General features: G+C 30.6%; 3 protein-coding genes and 1 non-coding gene across 4 annotated transcripts; 1 reads left to right on the top strand and 3 right to left on the bottom strand.

Moving 5' to 3' along the window:
- Positions 1-3,435: 3,435 nt before the first annotated feature.
- Positions 3,436-3,542, bottom strand: LOC118441123 (U6 spliceosomal RNA). The gene has a single exon (XR_004838011.1). It is a non-coding gene; the product is annotated as a U6 spliceosomal RNA (small nuclear RNA).
- A 6,633-nt stretch (positions 3,543-10,175) lies between these two features.
- Positions 10,176-14,307, top strand: LOC118440718 (transmembrane protein 145). Its single transcript, XM_035864150.2, has 5 exons — positions 10,176-11,178; positions 11,253-11,760; positions 11,976-12,113; positions 12,182-12,437; positions 12,544-14,307. The coding sequence occupies exons 1-5, from the start codon at positions 10,799-10,801 to the stop codon at positions 12,732-12,734; spliced, it is 1,473 nt and encodes a 490-aa protein (XP_035720043.1). The 5' UTR covers positions 10,176-10,798; the 3' UTR covers positions 12,735-14,307.
- A 397-nt stretch (positions 14,308-14,704) lies between these two features.
- Positions 14,705-15,250, bottom strand: LOC118440721 (peptidyl-tRNA hydrolase 2, mitochondrial). The gene has a single exon (XM_035864151.2). It carries the CDS (start codon positions 15,248-15,250, stop codon positions 14,837-14,839), a length of 414 nt encoding a protein of 137 aa, XP_035720044.1. The 3' UTR covers positions 14,705-14,836.
- Positions 15,239-15,754, bottom strand: LOC118440722 (uncharacterized). Its single transcript, XM_035864152.2, has 2 exons — positions 15,465-15,754; positions 15,239-15,379 (listed from the first exon to the last, which is right to left on the bottom strand). The coding sequence occupies exons 1-2, from the start codon at positions 15,564-15,566 to the stop codon at positions 15,284-15,286; spliced, it is 198 nt and encodes a 65-aa protein (XP_035720045.1). The 5' UTR covers positions 15,567-15,754; the 3' UTR covers positions 15,239-15,283.
- Positions 15,755-15,858: the final 104 nt, after the last annotated feature.

Below are 15,858 nucleotides of genomic sequence, written 5' to 3'. Positions count from 1 at the left end.
AAATAGAGGAATTCATTTGTATAATTCACTATACGTTCGAACAATACTCGTCGTAATGTGCAACTGACTTAGAGCCGATTACATAGATAGTCATTAACAGCTGTTCCTGATATAATGTGTGATTCATTTAAATCTATTATAATAAGCAAGGTATAAGAGGGAGAGAAAATGTGAGAGAAAAAGAGAGACAGAGAATACGAGAGAGAGAGAGAGAGAGAGAGAGAGAGAGAGAGATAAAGAAAAAAATATACATCGTTTCGAATGTGTATCGAAGTACTTCAGTATGGTACACATTGTCAATGACAATCTGACTCGAATACCTTCTGTAATTTTCTATTCTTGTATGAGAAGCACGCGAAGTGCATTTGTTGCACGCAACCTATCCATCTCTCCTTTTTCCTCTTTTAAGATCCCTACCTCTCTCTCTATCTCTCTCTCTCCCTCTCCCTTTCCCCGTTGATAGGTAAAACGAGAGAATCCGACCTTTTTAAAGGGGATTTATAATGAAAGCCATAGCGATTATCGAACGGTGAGAAGATAACCGTCGGCGACAAATACAAAAGCAAAGAAACAATCCAATTACGAGAGGTGTCAACAAGTCGTCGAGAGTCAACTTGTCGTAGAGTAAAACGCGATTGACGTTTTACGATTGACGCTGTCTCCTTCTCTTTTTCATTCCCTCTCTCTCTCTCTCTCCCTCACTCACTCTCTCTTTCCATCTTTCTTTAACGCTCTCTATATTTTCTTTTTTACTCTTGTGATTATGAAAAAAAAAACGAAAAAAAAAAAAAGGAAATAATTTATTTACCATTTATTTATTTATTTCTTTTTTTCTTTTTTTTTTTTTTATCACAATAACTTTGATAAATGCACGAATTACGAACGAATAACGAAACGACAGGATCACCCGCCAATAAACAATTCTCATTTATTTCATATATCTAATTGTCAATTCGTAAGGAATGCAACAATTGAATATTGAATACAATCGATACACTTGAAGAAAGCTTCGATCAATTTAAATCGAATCAATTTTTCCCTATGAATATTTTTACGTTCGATGAGAAATTCGTCAAAAGGTAATATCAAATAATTTCTCATTAATGTAACATTACACGATCACGACGATGAATTCTATCGACGAGGAGAGATAAATATCTTGCGTAACAATTGATTGATTACACAATCGATATACTACTGATAATTATATGTATCTATGTACTCGATCGTTGAGCGTGATAAGTATATGATCTAACATGTAACATAGAATATATGACATCATTTCGTGGTTCACATGGAAAACGTTCTAACGTTTTCCATGAGTTTATTTGTCTAACATTCGACGCCGACGGAGATTTTAATTAAGATTTAGATGACCCAAGGGAGTAAACGCGAGCGACGATGTGCGACGAAGACAACAAAATTCTACTATATTTGGAATGACCCAACTGTATGAATCAACTATACATATATATATATATATATATATATATATATATATATATATATATATATATGTACCATGGCGTTGTTCACTCGCGTTGCTCGCTTTTCTCCTTCTCTTTTTTCCAGCAACTGAATTCAATTTCAAAGAAACCAGATCTTCATAATACGGATATGAACCAGATCGATATTTTTGAAGGGGAGAAAATAAAGAGAGAGAGAGAGAGAGAGAGAAAAGAAAAAAAGCAAGTGATTAGTAATTCGAATCCAACGTAATCGTATTATAAACTCCAATTATCGTTTCACCTTCGTCGATGTACCGTTTGTTAAACGATTAAATGCACGCGACGTTTTTAATACGAAGGATCATCGATACGTATCCCTTGGAGACCGTTGATACGATAAGTAAAATAAATAATAATAACGAATGGGGAATAAATTGACGCTCCTCTTAACAGGATCATTAATTAATGTTATCATATAAAAAGAGTTATCTCGCAGGACGCGTAACCTTATTGAAATTATCTTTAAAAATTATTGCAAATACGCACAGAACTCGCTCGTTGACTGTCGGAAAATTAATTAAGGAAGGCACATCAATTAAGCGATCCTCGTATATCGTGAAATAGAAAGAGGAAAAGGGAAGGGGAAGGGGAGAGAGAGAGGGAGAGAGGGAGAGAGAGAGGGAAAAAAAAGAAGAAAAAAAAAACAGAGCCGACGGGGTGAGAAAGAGTTAAAGGGCGAGGCGGAAGTGCACGGAGGATGTGCTCTAAATACGGAAATAAATATAAAATTAAAAAAAAAAAAAAAGAGAAAGAAAAAAAAAGGGAAAAAGGAAAAAGAAAAATTCTAGAATCTCTTGGCGTTCACGTTGACGAATTTCGAAGGGGATGGGTGTTTGAGAAGAGCGAGGAGGAGAGTGGGTTACAGAGGGAAGGTCGTTTAGGATTAAATCGGACGAGCGAGATTAAGCGGTGAAACGAAGCGAAAAAGAGTGAAGCGACGAAACTCGCGGGATCTCGCTATTTCTCGAAGGATACCAGCGAGAGAACGTTTTCGGGCCAATGTGTACAGAAGGAAAAATCGTCTGGCTGGCCGAATCGAAGCGGCAGAAAAAGGTTTATGAGCCAAAGACACCAAGCCCAAAACCGGCACTTCATTTCTACTAGGGTCCTCCCCAACAAACCCCGCGGTTGTTTACCCTCTTTCCGCTATTTTTTCCCCTCTCTTCTTCTTCTTCTCGTTCTTCTTCTTCTTCTTCTTCTTCTTCTTCTTCGTGTTTCTCTCTCTCTCTTTTTTTTTCTTCTTTTTTTTTTTCTTCATTCGCTGCAGACTCCCTCTGACTGGATTTTAGCCAAGTTATATCTACAACATCGTAGCATTCCCCCTTTTCGACGAGTCTCGAACGATACCTTTTTCCCTTCTCGTCCGTTTCTACATTTACCATCCTCAATTCTCCCCACTCAGCTGTTGCTACGTCTCATTCCTATTACCTCCTATCTCTTATTTTAAACGTCAACGAAACGATAACAATCGTCTCGACGTAATAGTATAACGGTAAACGGCTTTGTACTAATGTAAAGCACTACGTATTGCAAAATAATGTCGATATCCGCATATTACGTGGCATTGATGTTATAAGAATGCTATTATCTATAAGAACGATAGAAGTTCTAGTCGATTATTACTCTAAACATAACAAAATAATATGATATATCTTTTATATATTTTATACGTTTGATACGATAAAACAATGACGTGCTATTCGTTTTTTCATTTTTACAAAAGAATTATTTAATGGCGAGAAATCATAGAAAGATTTATAAAAATGAAAAAAAAATAAAAAAAAGTATATGATAAATCGCGGAACGAAGAGATATTATTAAAGATTAGCTCTTGATATTATTATTTTTAATCATGCAAGATTATAAAAAATTTATACAAAATATTTTTTTTATAATTTAATAATGGAGTGGCATGCATGAGTTGGCAAAAAATGTGGAACGCTTCACGATTTTGCGTGTCATCCTTGCGCAGGGGCCATGCTAATCTTCTCTGTATCGTTCCAATTTTAGTATATGTACTGCCGAAGCAAGTACATCAGGGATGCTTAAAAATTTGTATATATAGTTGAAATATCCTATCGAAGCATTTATGAGAAAAATCGTATTGTCGTGTATAAAAATTGAGAACAACGCCATCTGATGACGAATTGTCGAATTATAAGACGTCTAATGTTATTTCTTGAATCTATCGTCAGGCGGCGCCACTATTAATAACGAGCGTAATTCAATTGCGTCGAGTTCAATCTTTTACGCAATTTAATTAAATTCAATAAAACGAAGAAAGATTATAGACGAATATTCCTATGAATATTAAGTTTATCAACTTTTGTTTAATCTGTATAATTAAATTTAAATAATCAAAGGATATTATTTCTTTTTTTCCTTTTTTTAAATCATATCTTGACATACCTATTCTTTTGTTAAACCAACTTATTATTGTGGAATTATGAAAATAAATTTTCATAATTCTCTTCTTAATTTTTTAACTATCAAGTGAATTTTTTGGAAACTTTTACGGATAATAATTAAACGGTGGAGTATTATTCGTTGATTTTTTTGACGGGTGTCAATCAAAGGAATATCGTTGGTAAAAACTATCTCTGAAAAATGAAATTTTTGTTCTCTCTTTAACAATCGATCTACAATTTTGAATAAAAAAAAATATATATATATATATGAACTAGAATTAATATGTAGTTTTATTTCTAACTTTTTCTTTCTTTTCTTTTTTTTTTGTTTATTTATTTATTTATTTTTTTGTTTTTTCCATTTAAATATACCAAGCAGCAAGCGAGAAACGAAAAAAGGATAAAGTTAATCAAACAATAATAAAGAAAATTGTAACGAGAGGAGCCACTCGACCAAGCTTATCCTTCTAGACTTTTTGATCCATTTACTCGAGAAAGAAGAAAAATATACTCGCTAGTAGACATAAATACATAATATACGTGTCGAATTTATATAATGTATGTTCTCATTTGTAACGATAACAAGAAAAGCTTATAATTTTCTTTATAATATAAGATATTATATTTGTGAAACAACGAAAATGACATTTACATATCGTTATGGTCGTTATAATCTCGTTTACACGGCCATACGCTTACGTTTTACGCTCATTAATATTATGCGCATAGGTAATTTGAGCATTAAAATAAATAAATATTAATATCCTAGTTATATGATAAAGAGAATAGAACAATATATAAATCGTCGAACGATTCGCATACCCCCTATTCTCGTCAAAGAGAATTATCGATTGCAAAAACATGACTATTCATGAATCTCGTAAAATTGTTTCATGATGCGAGATTACAATTTTCCCTCTTCGATTTTTATGTTTTTATTTATCCTATGTAAAAGCTAGTGAAAGGGATAACACCGTTTATATATCAACGACGATGTATATATATATATATATATATATATATATATATAACGTTATGTAATATCATATTTCTCATCGAACAGAGGAACCTTTCTGACAATTTTCGGATACACTTTCGTAATCACCATGTTTTACCGTGTGTATCAAACCAAATGGATTTTATCTCAAATTCAAACCGGGAGTTGATTATCCCCATTTCTGAGATTTCAACTGAAATAATCTAAAACTTTATGTTATTACAACTACGTCTCAAATGCCGAAATAGAGACGAACGTGAAATTGAGATGAGCTTGTAACTATATTATGGAAAACTTGTACAAGGAAGAAACAGTAAGATGCAGAGAATCGAGATTATATGTATAACATAAGTATGCATACTTCTGAATCTACCTACGTATGTATATATATATATATATATACACACACACACATACACACACATACACACACATACACACACATATACCATGATCGTTTGTTGAAAAAGATAACATTATATTAATCAAACTTTCATAACGATTAAAATTGAAATTCTGTCTATTATTTATCCAAGTAGAATGCCTTTACAAACATTTCGAAGAATATAAAGAAACGGAAGGAATGAAAGAAAGAAAATAAGACGCTTAAGACGGTGATAATCATGATGTCATCGTCGATGACGTCTGTCGATGGGAATCAATTTTTCAATATCTTTGGTTGGTAGTATTAACGCGAACGAAGTGTCTACGTCGATTCTCGAGGGTTATCTACTACCCTCGTGAAATCCCGCGTGAGAAATGGCGGGCCAAAGTGTATTCCATAACGTAAACGACTAAACCGGCATTAAATCAATGCGATAAATACGAATGAGCATGTATACGTACACATTTCAAGATTGAAAGAAAGAAGAAAATTATTTAAAAATTTTTTTCTTTCTTTTCTCTTTTTTTTCTTTTTTTTTGTTTTTTTGTTTGTTTTTTTTTCAAATGTTTAATACAGAAGAAATATTTAAAGGGGGATGGCGGGAGGGGGGTTGGGGGGTAATGAAAGAATTTAGAGATACAGAGATAGAAAGGATATTTGTTTTCAAGAAAATTTTTACGATTCCTTTACGTGAAACGACAAATAAAATCTTTTGTTGGCAGAAGAAGAAAAAGACGAAGAAGAAGAAGAAGAAGAAAAAAGGGAAAAAACAAAAAACATCCCTGAAGATGGGATTGAGTTTAAAATAACAAAGCTCTTTCCGATAAACTAGAGGTTGGAGGATAACACAATTGGACCGACTCAATACTGACTTGATCTCCTTGAGCTATCAGTCACCAGGCAAGTAAACACGGTAATAATAGGGGGTTCCTAAACTTCAGACGAGAAGAAGTATCGCATTCAAGTTTTCCACCTTTTTTATTTTCGCTTTTATCAGTGATCCTCCAATCAGTGTCTCCCATACAAAAGAGATAATTTTATTTAAAGTGAATAAAAACAATAGAACACGGTATTCGACCGTTCGATCGTTGAACGAACTATGTAAAAAAAGGTAAAGGGGAAAAAGTTACGAGGGGTATGTAACTTCGAGTTCAAAATTCGCCATACGAATTATTAACGAAATTGTGTAAATAATTATTAAAAGACAAAAAAGAAAAATATATATATATATATATTTCTTTTGAAATTATTTATTACGCGTTACTGTATCTTTTTTAGACAGATTATAAATTATAAGCGTATAAGCGAATTATTTATAATTTATAATTTATACTTTTTGTCTGAAAGAAGAAAAAGAAGAAAAAAAAAATCTGTACGATATTCGCGCTGGAGGCTTCGCATAAGCTATATTCTTCTTTCTATACACGTAAGCGTTTTTTCTTTTTTTACGATATTTTATAAAATATCGTAACCATACTATCTAACTATAAAGTTGTATCGTAATAAACGAAAATTTATATTGGCATAGAGTATAGAGAATATTATCGGGCAATAGATACCTTTTGACGATACGTATGAAACTGATATAGTTCGTGATAACAACAACAACATCGCAATCGGAGTAACACCGACAGATTTTTCTCAACTATTCAATGGAGTAATCCATTAAGCGGATTTTTTTGTCGCATATAAAATATACATACATATATATATATATATATACATATATACATATATACATACATACGTATATATATTTTTCATAAACAATTTTATTTGGAATTAAAATAAATGAGATCAAAGATATAATAAAATTGAACATTGCCATGTAACACCGGGCAATATAATCCATACATACACATTTATCTGATAACACGAACGATAGGAAAACATGAATAGGACGTGGGAACGTTCATTTATTCTACTATAGTTGAACTTTAGAGATAACATCGGTGTGAATACAAAAGAGAAAAAGTATCTCCGCCGTGACGTGACGGCAGTTTCACGTGCGCTATTTACTTCATTAGTGTAATTAGAGTATGAGCTTTACATAGCCGAAGACGGAGAGAAAGAGAGAAAGAGAAGGAGAAGGAAGGAATGAAGGAAGGAAGGAAAGATGGTAAGGTGGGAGAGGGAGAGAGGGAGGGAAAGAGGAAGGGAGAGAGTGGGAGGGAGGGAGGGAGGGTCGAAGGATAGAAGGGAAAAAATTTAATTTAAAACTCGCTCTCTGCTCACTGTCTACGTGTTAGAGAGAATTAACTCTTCTCAATTACCGCAACATTAGATAAATTACGGTTCAACGGCATCACATTTTAATCGAGATAATTCGTAACTCCTTCCCTTTTGCCCTTAATCCTAGCTAACCCGAAGGTCCTCTAGATTAACTTGTATAATATAACGTATATTATATGTATATATGTATATATGTTTTGATAATAAGCTAATTGGATGATGATACTATGTACCATCGATGTTTCCATTAATTAGCGAAAATATTATTCGTATCATTGCACTAATTCACTAATATATATGTACTATATATATATATATATATATATATATATATATATATATACACATCAATAGCTTGACGAGTTTTATGTTCCCAATATTCTCTTCTACTGACATTTGCAACTGATCGATACCGCGTGTCGATTTATCAGAGAAACTCACGTTATATAACCAAATATATACAATTATTCCCAAGTAATAAAGCACGTACAAATCACGTTAAAATCGTACGACGTTTTACTCGGCGCATTTTACCCAAGCATCCTATTTATTTCGTTGATCATATACCGTTTCTATTTCCTATTGACGTATCACGTTGGATAATACTTTTTCATATTGTAATGTGATACTCGAGATTACACGAACGCCCCATATAATATTCCAATCGCGTTTAAGATAAATCAATATATTATACTTATAACTTCGTGTCACTAGTTGTATCGAGGGACATGGGGTAGAGAAGTGAGAGGAGTGGGAGAAAAAAGAAGTAAACAAAATAAAACAAAGAAAAGAGAGAGAGAGAGAGAGAGAGAGAGAGAGAGAGAGAGAGAGAGAGAGAAGAAAAAAGAAGAAAAATAAGCACAAAATAAAATGAAATAAAAATCAGTTATCTCGGTATATGAACGATAAAACGATAAAAGGTATGAAATTTTTGTCAAACAAATTTTCGAATAGCTTTGACAGTCGATTTACCTCGATATTTATAAAATGATAGAAAAGAGAGAAATCTGTAAGAATTGTTCGGGGGATATCAAATGTATAAATACTTTTAATGGAATAATAAAGACCGCACGTATTCGATTTGAATTTGATTTTGATATAACGGGTCAAGTTATAGAACATACGTATGTAGAAATCGAGAGAATCTCAATTCAGAGCCGTTCAAAGGCAAGATAAAGGGTGAACGGTTTTGGGTGTCGAAGAAACGACGAAATGGGTGAAACCACATTAAACGTCGATTGCGGAATGTCGATGCTGTATGACATGACAGAACCTCAATACTTCAAAATGTCCCAAAGCATATTGAACACCATAGAATTCCAATTCTGTCACATGAAACCATTACCTATCCTTTACCTAATTTCTCTTAGTTCAATAATTTTTCTTTCATTTTTCTTTTTTTTTCTTTTTCTTGTTTTTTTTTTTTTTTTCAAAATCCGTTCGAGCGCCATCATCTTTCGAATTCTCTAATATTCGTAAATAGTCGTAACAAAAATAAATAAATTTGAAATGTATATATATTCTATTGATTCATTTAATTTAATTACATATGTAAGTATGTTTCCTTGATGGCAATCTTTACATTCGTTTTTTGTGATTTAAATCTTTGAAGCATAGAATTTTAGAAAATAAAAGAAAAAATATTTTTAAAATGGCCCACGTTGCATAAAAATTTTATTCTAATAAAATTTAATGAAGTAAGATCATTTTAAATTATCAAAGAATTTTTATTATGTAGAGTGAATGATTAAAAAAAAAGAAGAAAAAGAAAAAGGAAATTTTAGTCAATTATTTGATTATATATATATATATATATATATATATATATATATATAGATATAAAGTAAATATGTACATGGAATTCAATGTAAATCCTATTACTTCGAGTAATTTTTATTTTTTCAAATAATATAAAAATGATTCCACCGTGCATATTTAAATATATAGACATACATATATATATATATAAGGTAACCTTTTAGAGAATCTATATTTAAAATGAAAAATAAAAATTTGAATTAAATATTTAAAAATTAAAGAATGCCCTGATCAATCGAAATAATTAAGAATCAATTTATTAACGAAGATAATATGATATGAAAAATGAAAATATAGCTAATTATCAAAACGAAGCTCTTGCAAATATCGTATTTAACGACGATGGACATTTGAGGATCGTTATAATCAAAGCTGTGTATTCGTTCTCTCTCTCACTCTCTCTATACATCGTGCCCTTTAATTACGTGTCATCGACTATTTCACATGTATGTACATAATACGATCGGTCCACATCAAGTCAAAGAGATGCGAACCGAGTGAAGGAAATATATAGAAGAGGTAACACGATCTTCATCGAATCACATTGCGCGCCATGAAGAGAGCGCGTAAAAGCTCAAGGACAAAATGGATCTCATCGTTCGACTGCCTTCATACGACTGAACGTGGTCAATCGTAATATAAATCACACAACGATCGAATCTCTTTCTCTCTCTTTCTTTTTTCTCTCTCTCTCTCTCTCTCTTTCTCTTTCTCTTTCTTTCTTTATCTCTCTGTCTCTCTCTCTCTCTGTCTCTCTTTCTCTCTCTCTCTCTCTCTCTCTCTCTCTCTCTCTGTCTGTCTCTCTCTCTCTCTCTTTCTCTAACTTTGTCGAACGTACATACGTATCTAGTATATTTATCTCGAAAAAGGATAAGAAGAAGAAGAGGAAAAAAAAAAGAAGAAAAAGCAACGAGAAGAAAAAAAAAAGAAATAAAAGAAATAAATTAAAAGAAAAGATTATAACAAGAAAGTGACGAGAGGGAGAGAGAGAGAAAAAGTTTTATTTTCTCCATTACGCTTTCGATCTTTGGGTGGGGAAAATCAATAGGGAAAACCATGTACGATAGGCGAACGAGCATGGGTCATATAACGTAGGACAGATAAAACGTTTGTTATTATTTTTGAATCTATTTCTATGCCAATAACATATGTGTGCCCTCGAATTGCAATACGTGAAGAACGAAGACGATGTTACGGGAAGAAGAAGAAGAAGAATTATTGTCGACGTCGACACGGACTCGAATGGCGAAAGAAGAAGTGATTACGAGTGTTTCAAAACATTTTGACTCAAGGATGAAGAAAACATGTTAGAATTACGAATAATTGACTTTGCTTCTTGACATCCGTTTGACATAATAAAAGAAAAAGAAAAAAAAAAAAAAAAAAAAAAAAAGCAAAGAAAGAAAGATAACTTTCGATTCTCGTTATACATTGCAATCTTTCTACGAATATGATGTTTCGACAGTGGTTATACGCTTTCCTATCCCTTTGCATCTGCATTCTATTGCAGTTAGATTGTGTCGAATCAACTCACATTACCGGCACATTCAACACGAAGGAATTCTTCCGTTTTCTTATTAAATTTGGCTTCCAAAAGACAGATCGTCACAGACAGAAGGACACATCTGGTTATATATTTGGGAATATAACAAGTAAAATGAACTTTTCTGTGCCGATCACATTGGCTGTACTTGATCGGAGTCATTTTTTAGAGTACTATGGCAATAGGACTGTAATAGATAAAAATATTGCTTGTACTCTAATGTTTAATACTCTGAATCAAAGTTCTTATGATCCAAACTGTAACGATGAAGGTCAAGATTTTCTAAGGTATGTTGTAATTATGGCCTTTGCAAAGAAAAATGAATTGACATTTCTACATTATATCTCTTCTTTCAATATAGGCGAATACCTTGCCCTAGAGGAAAATTATGCCAAGACGAAGACTCTATATGGAATATTGTAAAGGGGCATCAATTCACTTATGTTATACAGGACTTTTGGCAACCACGTTTCTGGTATATGAGTATAGTAGCATGTTATAGAAATGCAACAACATGCCAGTGGGAATATTATGACAAGCATGACATATTAGAGTATGATATATGGCTAGTAAATGGCAATCCTAATACTAGTGGCCTGAACAGCGTTACGTATCAGTTCTCCTATGACAGGCAGAATACTATAGAACTATATTTACTGTTCTTTGTGTGCTATATTATATTAGTTCCGCTGCAATTATATGCAGCAAGATTACAAAAACACCCTGTGACACGATTATTTACGGCTAGCTTATTCTTAGAGTTTGTTGCAGTGTGTTTAATTTTAATACACGTGTTAAAATTTTCTCTCGATGGAGTTGGCTACGAACGATTAGAAGTTGCCGGCGATATTTTTGATATTCTCTCACGGGTAAGAAAAGTGTGTGTTTAATATATGGTAGAATGTAAAAGAAGTGCAAAACCTAAATACAAGCATGTAATATACATATTTTCTTTTTTTTTTATGCTTAGTATACAGCAATAGAATATCATTAACTTGATTCATATATGTACATATATGTCTGTATGTGTGTGCTCTTGTACTTTTTCATAAATTATCAATACAATGAACTATTTATATTATAGGCATCATTTATGTTACTTCTACTTTTACTTGCCAAAGGATGGGCTGTAACTCGAATGGAATTAACATGGAAGCCCTTAGTTTTTGCTATATGGCTATGTTATGGTGTAGTACACATTTTGTTGTATGTTTGGAACATGGTATGTTTTTATTATTCTATTTAAATTCATTGTAAAATACTTGTTACACATGTTATTATATTTTTTAGACTGAAGTTGACATAGTAGAAGACATTGACGAATACCAAACCTGGCCAGGTTGGTTCATTCTTTTATTCCGAAGTGCTATAATGATATGGTTTTTATATGAACTTCGAAATACTATGACGTATGAACATAATACTCAAAAATTGAATTTTCTTCTCCATTTCGGTGCATCTTCACTAGTTTGGTTTATTTATTTACCAATAATAGCTCTTATAGCGCTTCAAGTAAGTGCTCTTTGGAGGTTCAAATTGTTGTTAGGTAAGTAGTGATAAACTCCCTACGTATGAGACACATGTTTATAGTACACAAATTCTGTAAAAACAAATCCATAAACCTATATAAAATGATAATAATTAAATTTTAGGTATAACATACTCTGCTGATTGTTTTGCTTATTGTGTAATGGCACATTTATTATGGCCAACACGAAGTGAACAGTACTTTTTACTCGCCCAAGGTGGAGATAATGGTGATGAACTTGATGAATTTAATGAAGCACCTCATGTACTAAATAATTATGTGGAACCACCAGAACTCAGTAAAATTATCACTTAATATTAAAATCTTAATTCGGGTAAAATATTGAAGAGTAACATTCAAAATGTGATGTATATTTGCCAAATGGTAAAACCATAGAAAATTGATAATACTTTGATCTGTGCTATTTGAGACTGAAATGTGCTGCACATTCTGTAATTAATATATGTATATCATTGATTAGATTGAAATATGCAATAGAAGTCAATAATTAATGCGAAAAAGATAAAATGAACGAACACAATGTAAAAATCAGTTTATTATGATAATTTTCTACTTATAGGATAAAAATAATGATAATTGATTTATTTTTTACTAATTCATAACACACACGGATATATCACAGTGCATAGTGTATAATAGAATAATATAAAAAGTCACTTTCTTTTCATTTTGAAATATTTGAAATGTGTAGCAGATTTTTATGGTTGGCAATTATCTGATAATTTTTATTTTTCTTTGGCTTCTATATTTCACCTATTTATCATATACCTATTATATAAGATATACGTACATAAAAATATAAAATAATTATACCACTATATAGTAAATTTTATAATTTTATAGTAATCTACATAATAGTATTTTCACTCTCTTTGTTTTCTCTTTATACCTTTCAGTAATTTTATTATTCTACACTATAAAATATATTTTAGTGTGTGCTTGAAAAAGAATGATTATACATAGTTGTTTACACGATTGTGTGGTTTTATAATTATAATAAGATGGGAACATGACTAAGCAGCCATGAAATAACTAGCTGGGTACAAAACTGAAAATATTCATTTATTATGAACAATATCAGTATTATACATATACTGCATATTTACTTGGTAACAGTTTTATTACTGGCACAGCTATAAACACTTGGAAATATTTACTATATAAAAAGTTATGGCTCTTAGCAGTTTTCTTCAGATTATATATATATAATTGTATATATATATATATATATATATAATTGTCATGCAATAAGCTACTTGATTTTAATTTAGATCAAAGCACAGTAAATACAATTTATTAAAAACTGGATATTCTATAGGGTTTTACTACTATTTTTTTATTAAAAAAATTGTGATTAAAATTTTAATTTTCGAACTGCCTGAAGAAAGTATAAATTCTATGTGATGATTTATATTAGTATATAGATAAATATATATATATTATAAATCATTATTATTGTTAAATATTGTTAAAAATTTTCCTTAGAAACTAATGTTTTTTGTTTGTTTCTGATTTATTAATTATAAATTCGGTTGTATGTCGTTAAAGTATTAGTCTAAAAATAAATGAATCAATGATTTTGAATTAACAATTATATTTGTAATATTACTTTTTATTAATTGTACATTATTTAATGAAATGATGTTGCTCGAATCTTGTAATAAATAAGGTGATAGGGGTATACACAAATATACACTGTCTTTAGAAAAATTTTGAGCTCCATGTATGTATTGAAATATTGGTGCAATGTTTCTAATGTCTTGATATTATTGTAGAAATCAGATAATGGATAATATTTTAGAAAAAAATAATTGAGAAAAGGTCTATCATGTCCTTAAAAAGTAAATAAAATGTTTCACAGAATAAATTCAAATGAATATTTAATTAAAATATATAAACCTTGAACAAAAGTGCACATGTAATTTTGACAAATTTTGATTCATACTTTACAAGTGTTTAATGAGAGCAAAGTTAAATTTTAATAAAATCAAAAGATATCAATTATATATATATGTAGTGTTGCTTAATTGGCAATAACTATCACATTCAAATAATTGTGAAATTAGCTTATTGTATTTAGAATGATTCTATTCATCTATATAATTAAAAATGTATATCATTTGATATTTTCACATAAGCTGTTGTCAAAAAAAATATATTGTACAAACAAACGTCAATTTGAATTCTAGTTTTTCATATTGTTAAATATACAAGTAGTAAATGAGAACACATATATGTTAAGTACTATTTTTACGTATAATAAAAAAAAAAAAGAAAACTAAATTATTTTCCCTTATGTCTTATAAATATGATATAAATCAAAAGATATAAAAAATGGTATATCATTTATTTCAAAACGATAAATATTATATCATTTATTTACATTTATTTGATATTTATAATAATTTCAAATGTGATGTAATCTTATTTATCTCTATATTTGGACCAGGTCCAATTCCAATTACCGAAATTGTACCTGTTTGTAATTGAGTCCTACCTGCATCTCTTATTATAGCTGTGGTTAAACCAACTTTTTTAGCTTTATTCGCTAAATCTAATAATTCAACTTCGCTAGATACTCTAAGAACAATTTTTGGTTGACCATAATATAACCAATCTTTAAACATATAATGTTTTTTTGGATTAGCTGTTGCTTTTCTATAACATTCTAATGCCGCATGAGCACATTGTGCAGCTATTTTTCCTTTTCCCATAACTATATCAGTTCTCACTATAATTACCATTTTACAATTTTCAATCGAAGATGTACGTAGAAAAATTGGCATTATTTGTTTTAATATAGATAACATATTTAGAAAATTCTAATTAATTGTTTTTAAAACTTATTCTTGCTTTTGTTGATGCTCTTCCATACACACTCTAAACCTTTTTACATGATCCTGACATTTTCTCCAATCTCGTGTTTCAGCCATACATTCCTTAAATTAAAATATATGTATAAAATAGAAACGATTACTTTAATCAATGATCAATGGAAATATATACGATTAAATATTATTATACCTGAACTTGATAATGTAATTCAAGGCAGCCAATCTTTTTTAACTTTTGCTCAATTGTATCTAAGATATCAATTGATTGAGTTTCAGTCTTATTAATAACCATGGTACTTTTATATAATACGTTGAAATATATAAATTATATTATTTTCCGATGATTATGGTAAAAATAAAAATTAAATTATTATTACAGAATATAAATAAATTAGATCAGTATTAAAGAGGAAGCAGACGACATAAAGTGATACGTCTGTCTTCTGTTTACTACGCCATGCTTATATAAAAAGAATGCGATCATATGTAAGGATAGCGAAAACAAAATTTAAAAAAAAAAAAGAAAAAAAGAAAAAAATCAAATAGAACACATACATGATATCGTAATATATTTTTATTTTTAT

This window comes from Vespa mandarinia, chromosome 6 (genome assembly GCF_050613455.1).
Source record: "Vespa mandarinia isolate Hongniang chromosome 6, ASM5061345v1, whole genome shotgun sequence".
Lineage (NCBI taxonomy): Eukaryota > Metazoa > Arthropoda > Insecta > Hymenoptera > Vespidae > Vespa > Vespa mandarinia.
Note: the sequence above shows the minus strand (reverse complement) of the source record. Positions and strands in the feature narration are given on the sequence as shown.

Bases quoted from the DNA above. Each gene is read 5' to 3' on its own strand.
- LOC118440718 (XM_035864150.2), top strand. From the start codon at position 10,799: ATGATGTTTCGACAGTGGTTATACGCTTTCCTATCCCTTTGCATCTGC. The intron at 11,761-11,975 runs GTAAGAAAAGTG...TTTATATTATAG, and splicing joins TTTTTGATATTCTCTCACGG to GCATCATTTATGTTACTTCT. The intron at 12,114-12,181 runs GTATGTTTTTAT...TATATTTTTTAG, and splicing joins TGTTGTATGTTTGGAACATG to ACTGAAGTTGACATAGTAGA.
- LOC118440721 (XM_035864151.2), bottom strand. From the start codon at position 15,250: ATGTTATCTATATTAAAACAAATAATGCCAATTTTTCTACGTACATCT.
- LOC118440722 (XM_035864152.2), bottom strand. From the start codon at position 15,566: ATGGTTATTAATAAGACTGAAACTCAATCAATTGATATCTTAGATACA. The intron at 15,380-15,464 runs GTATAATAATAT...TTTTAATTTAAG, and splicing joins AATTACATTATCAAGTTCAG to GAATGTATGGCTGAAACACG.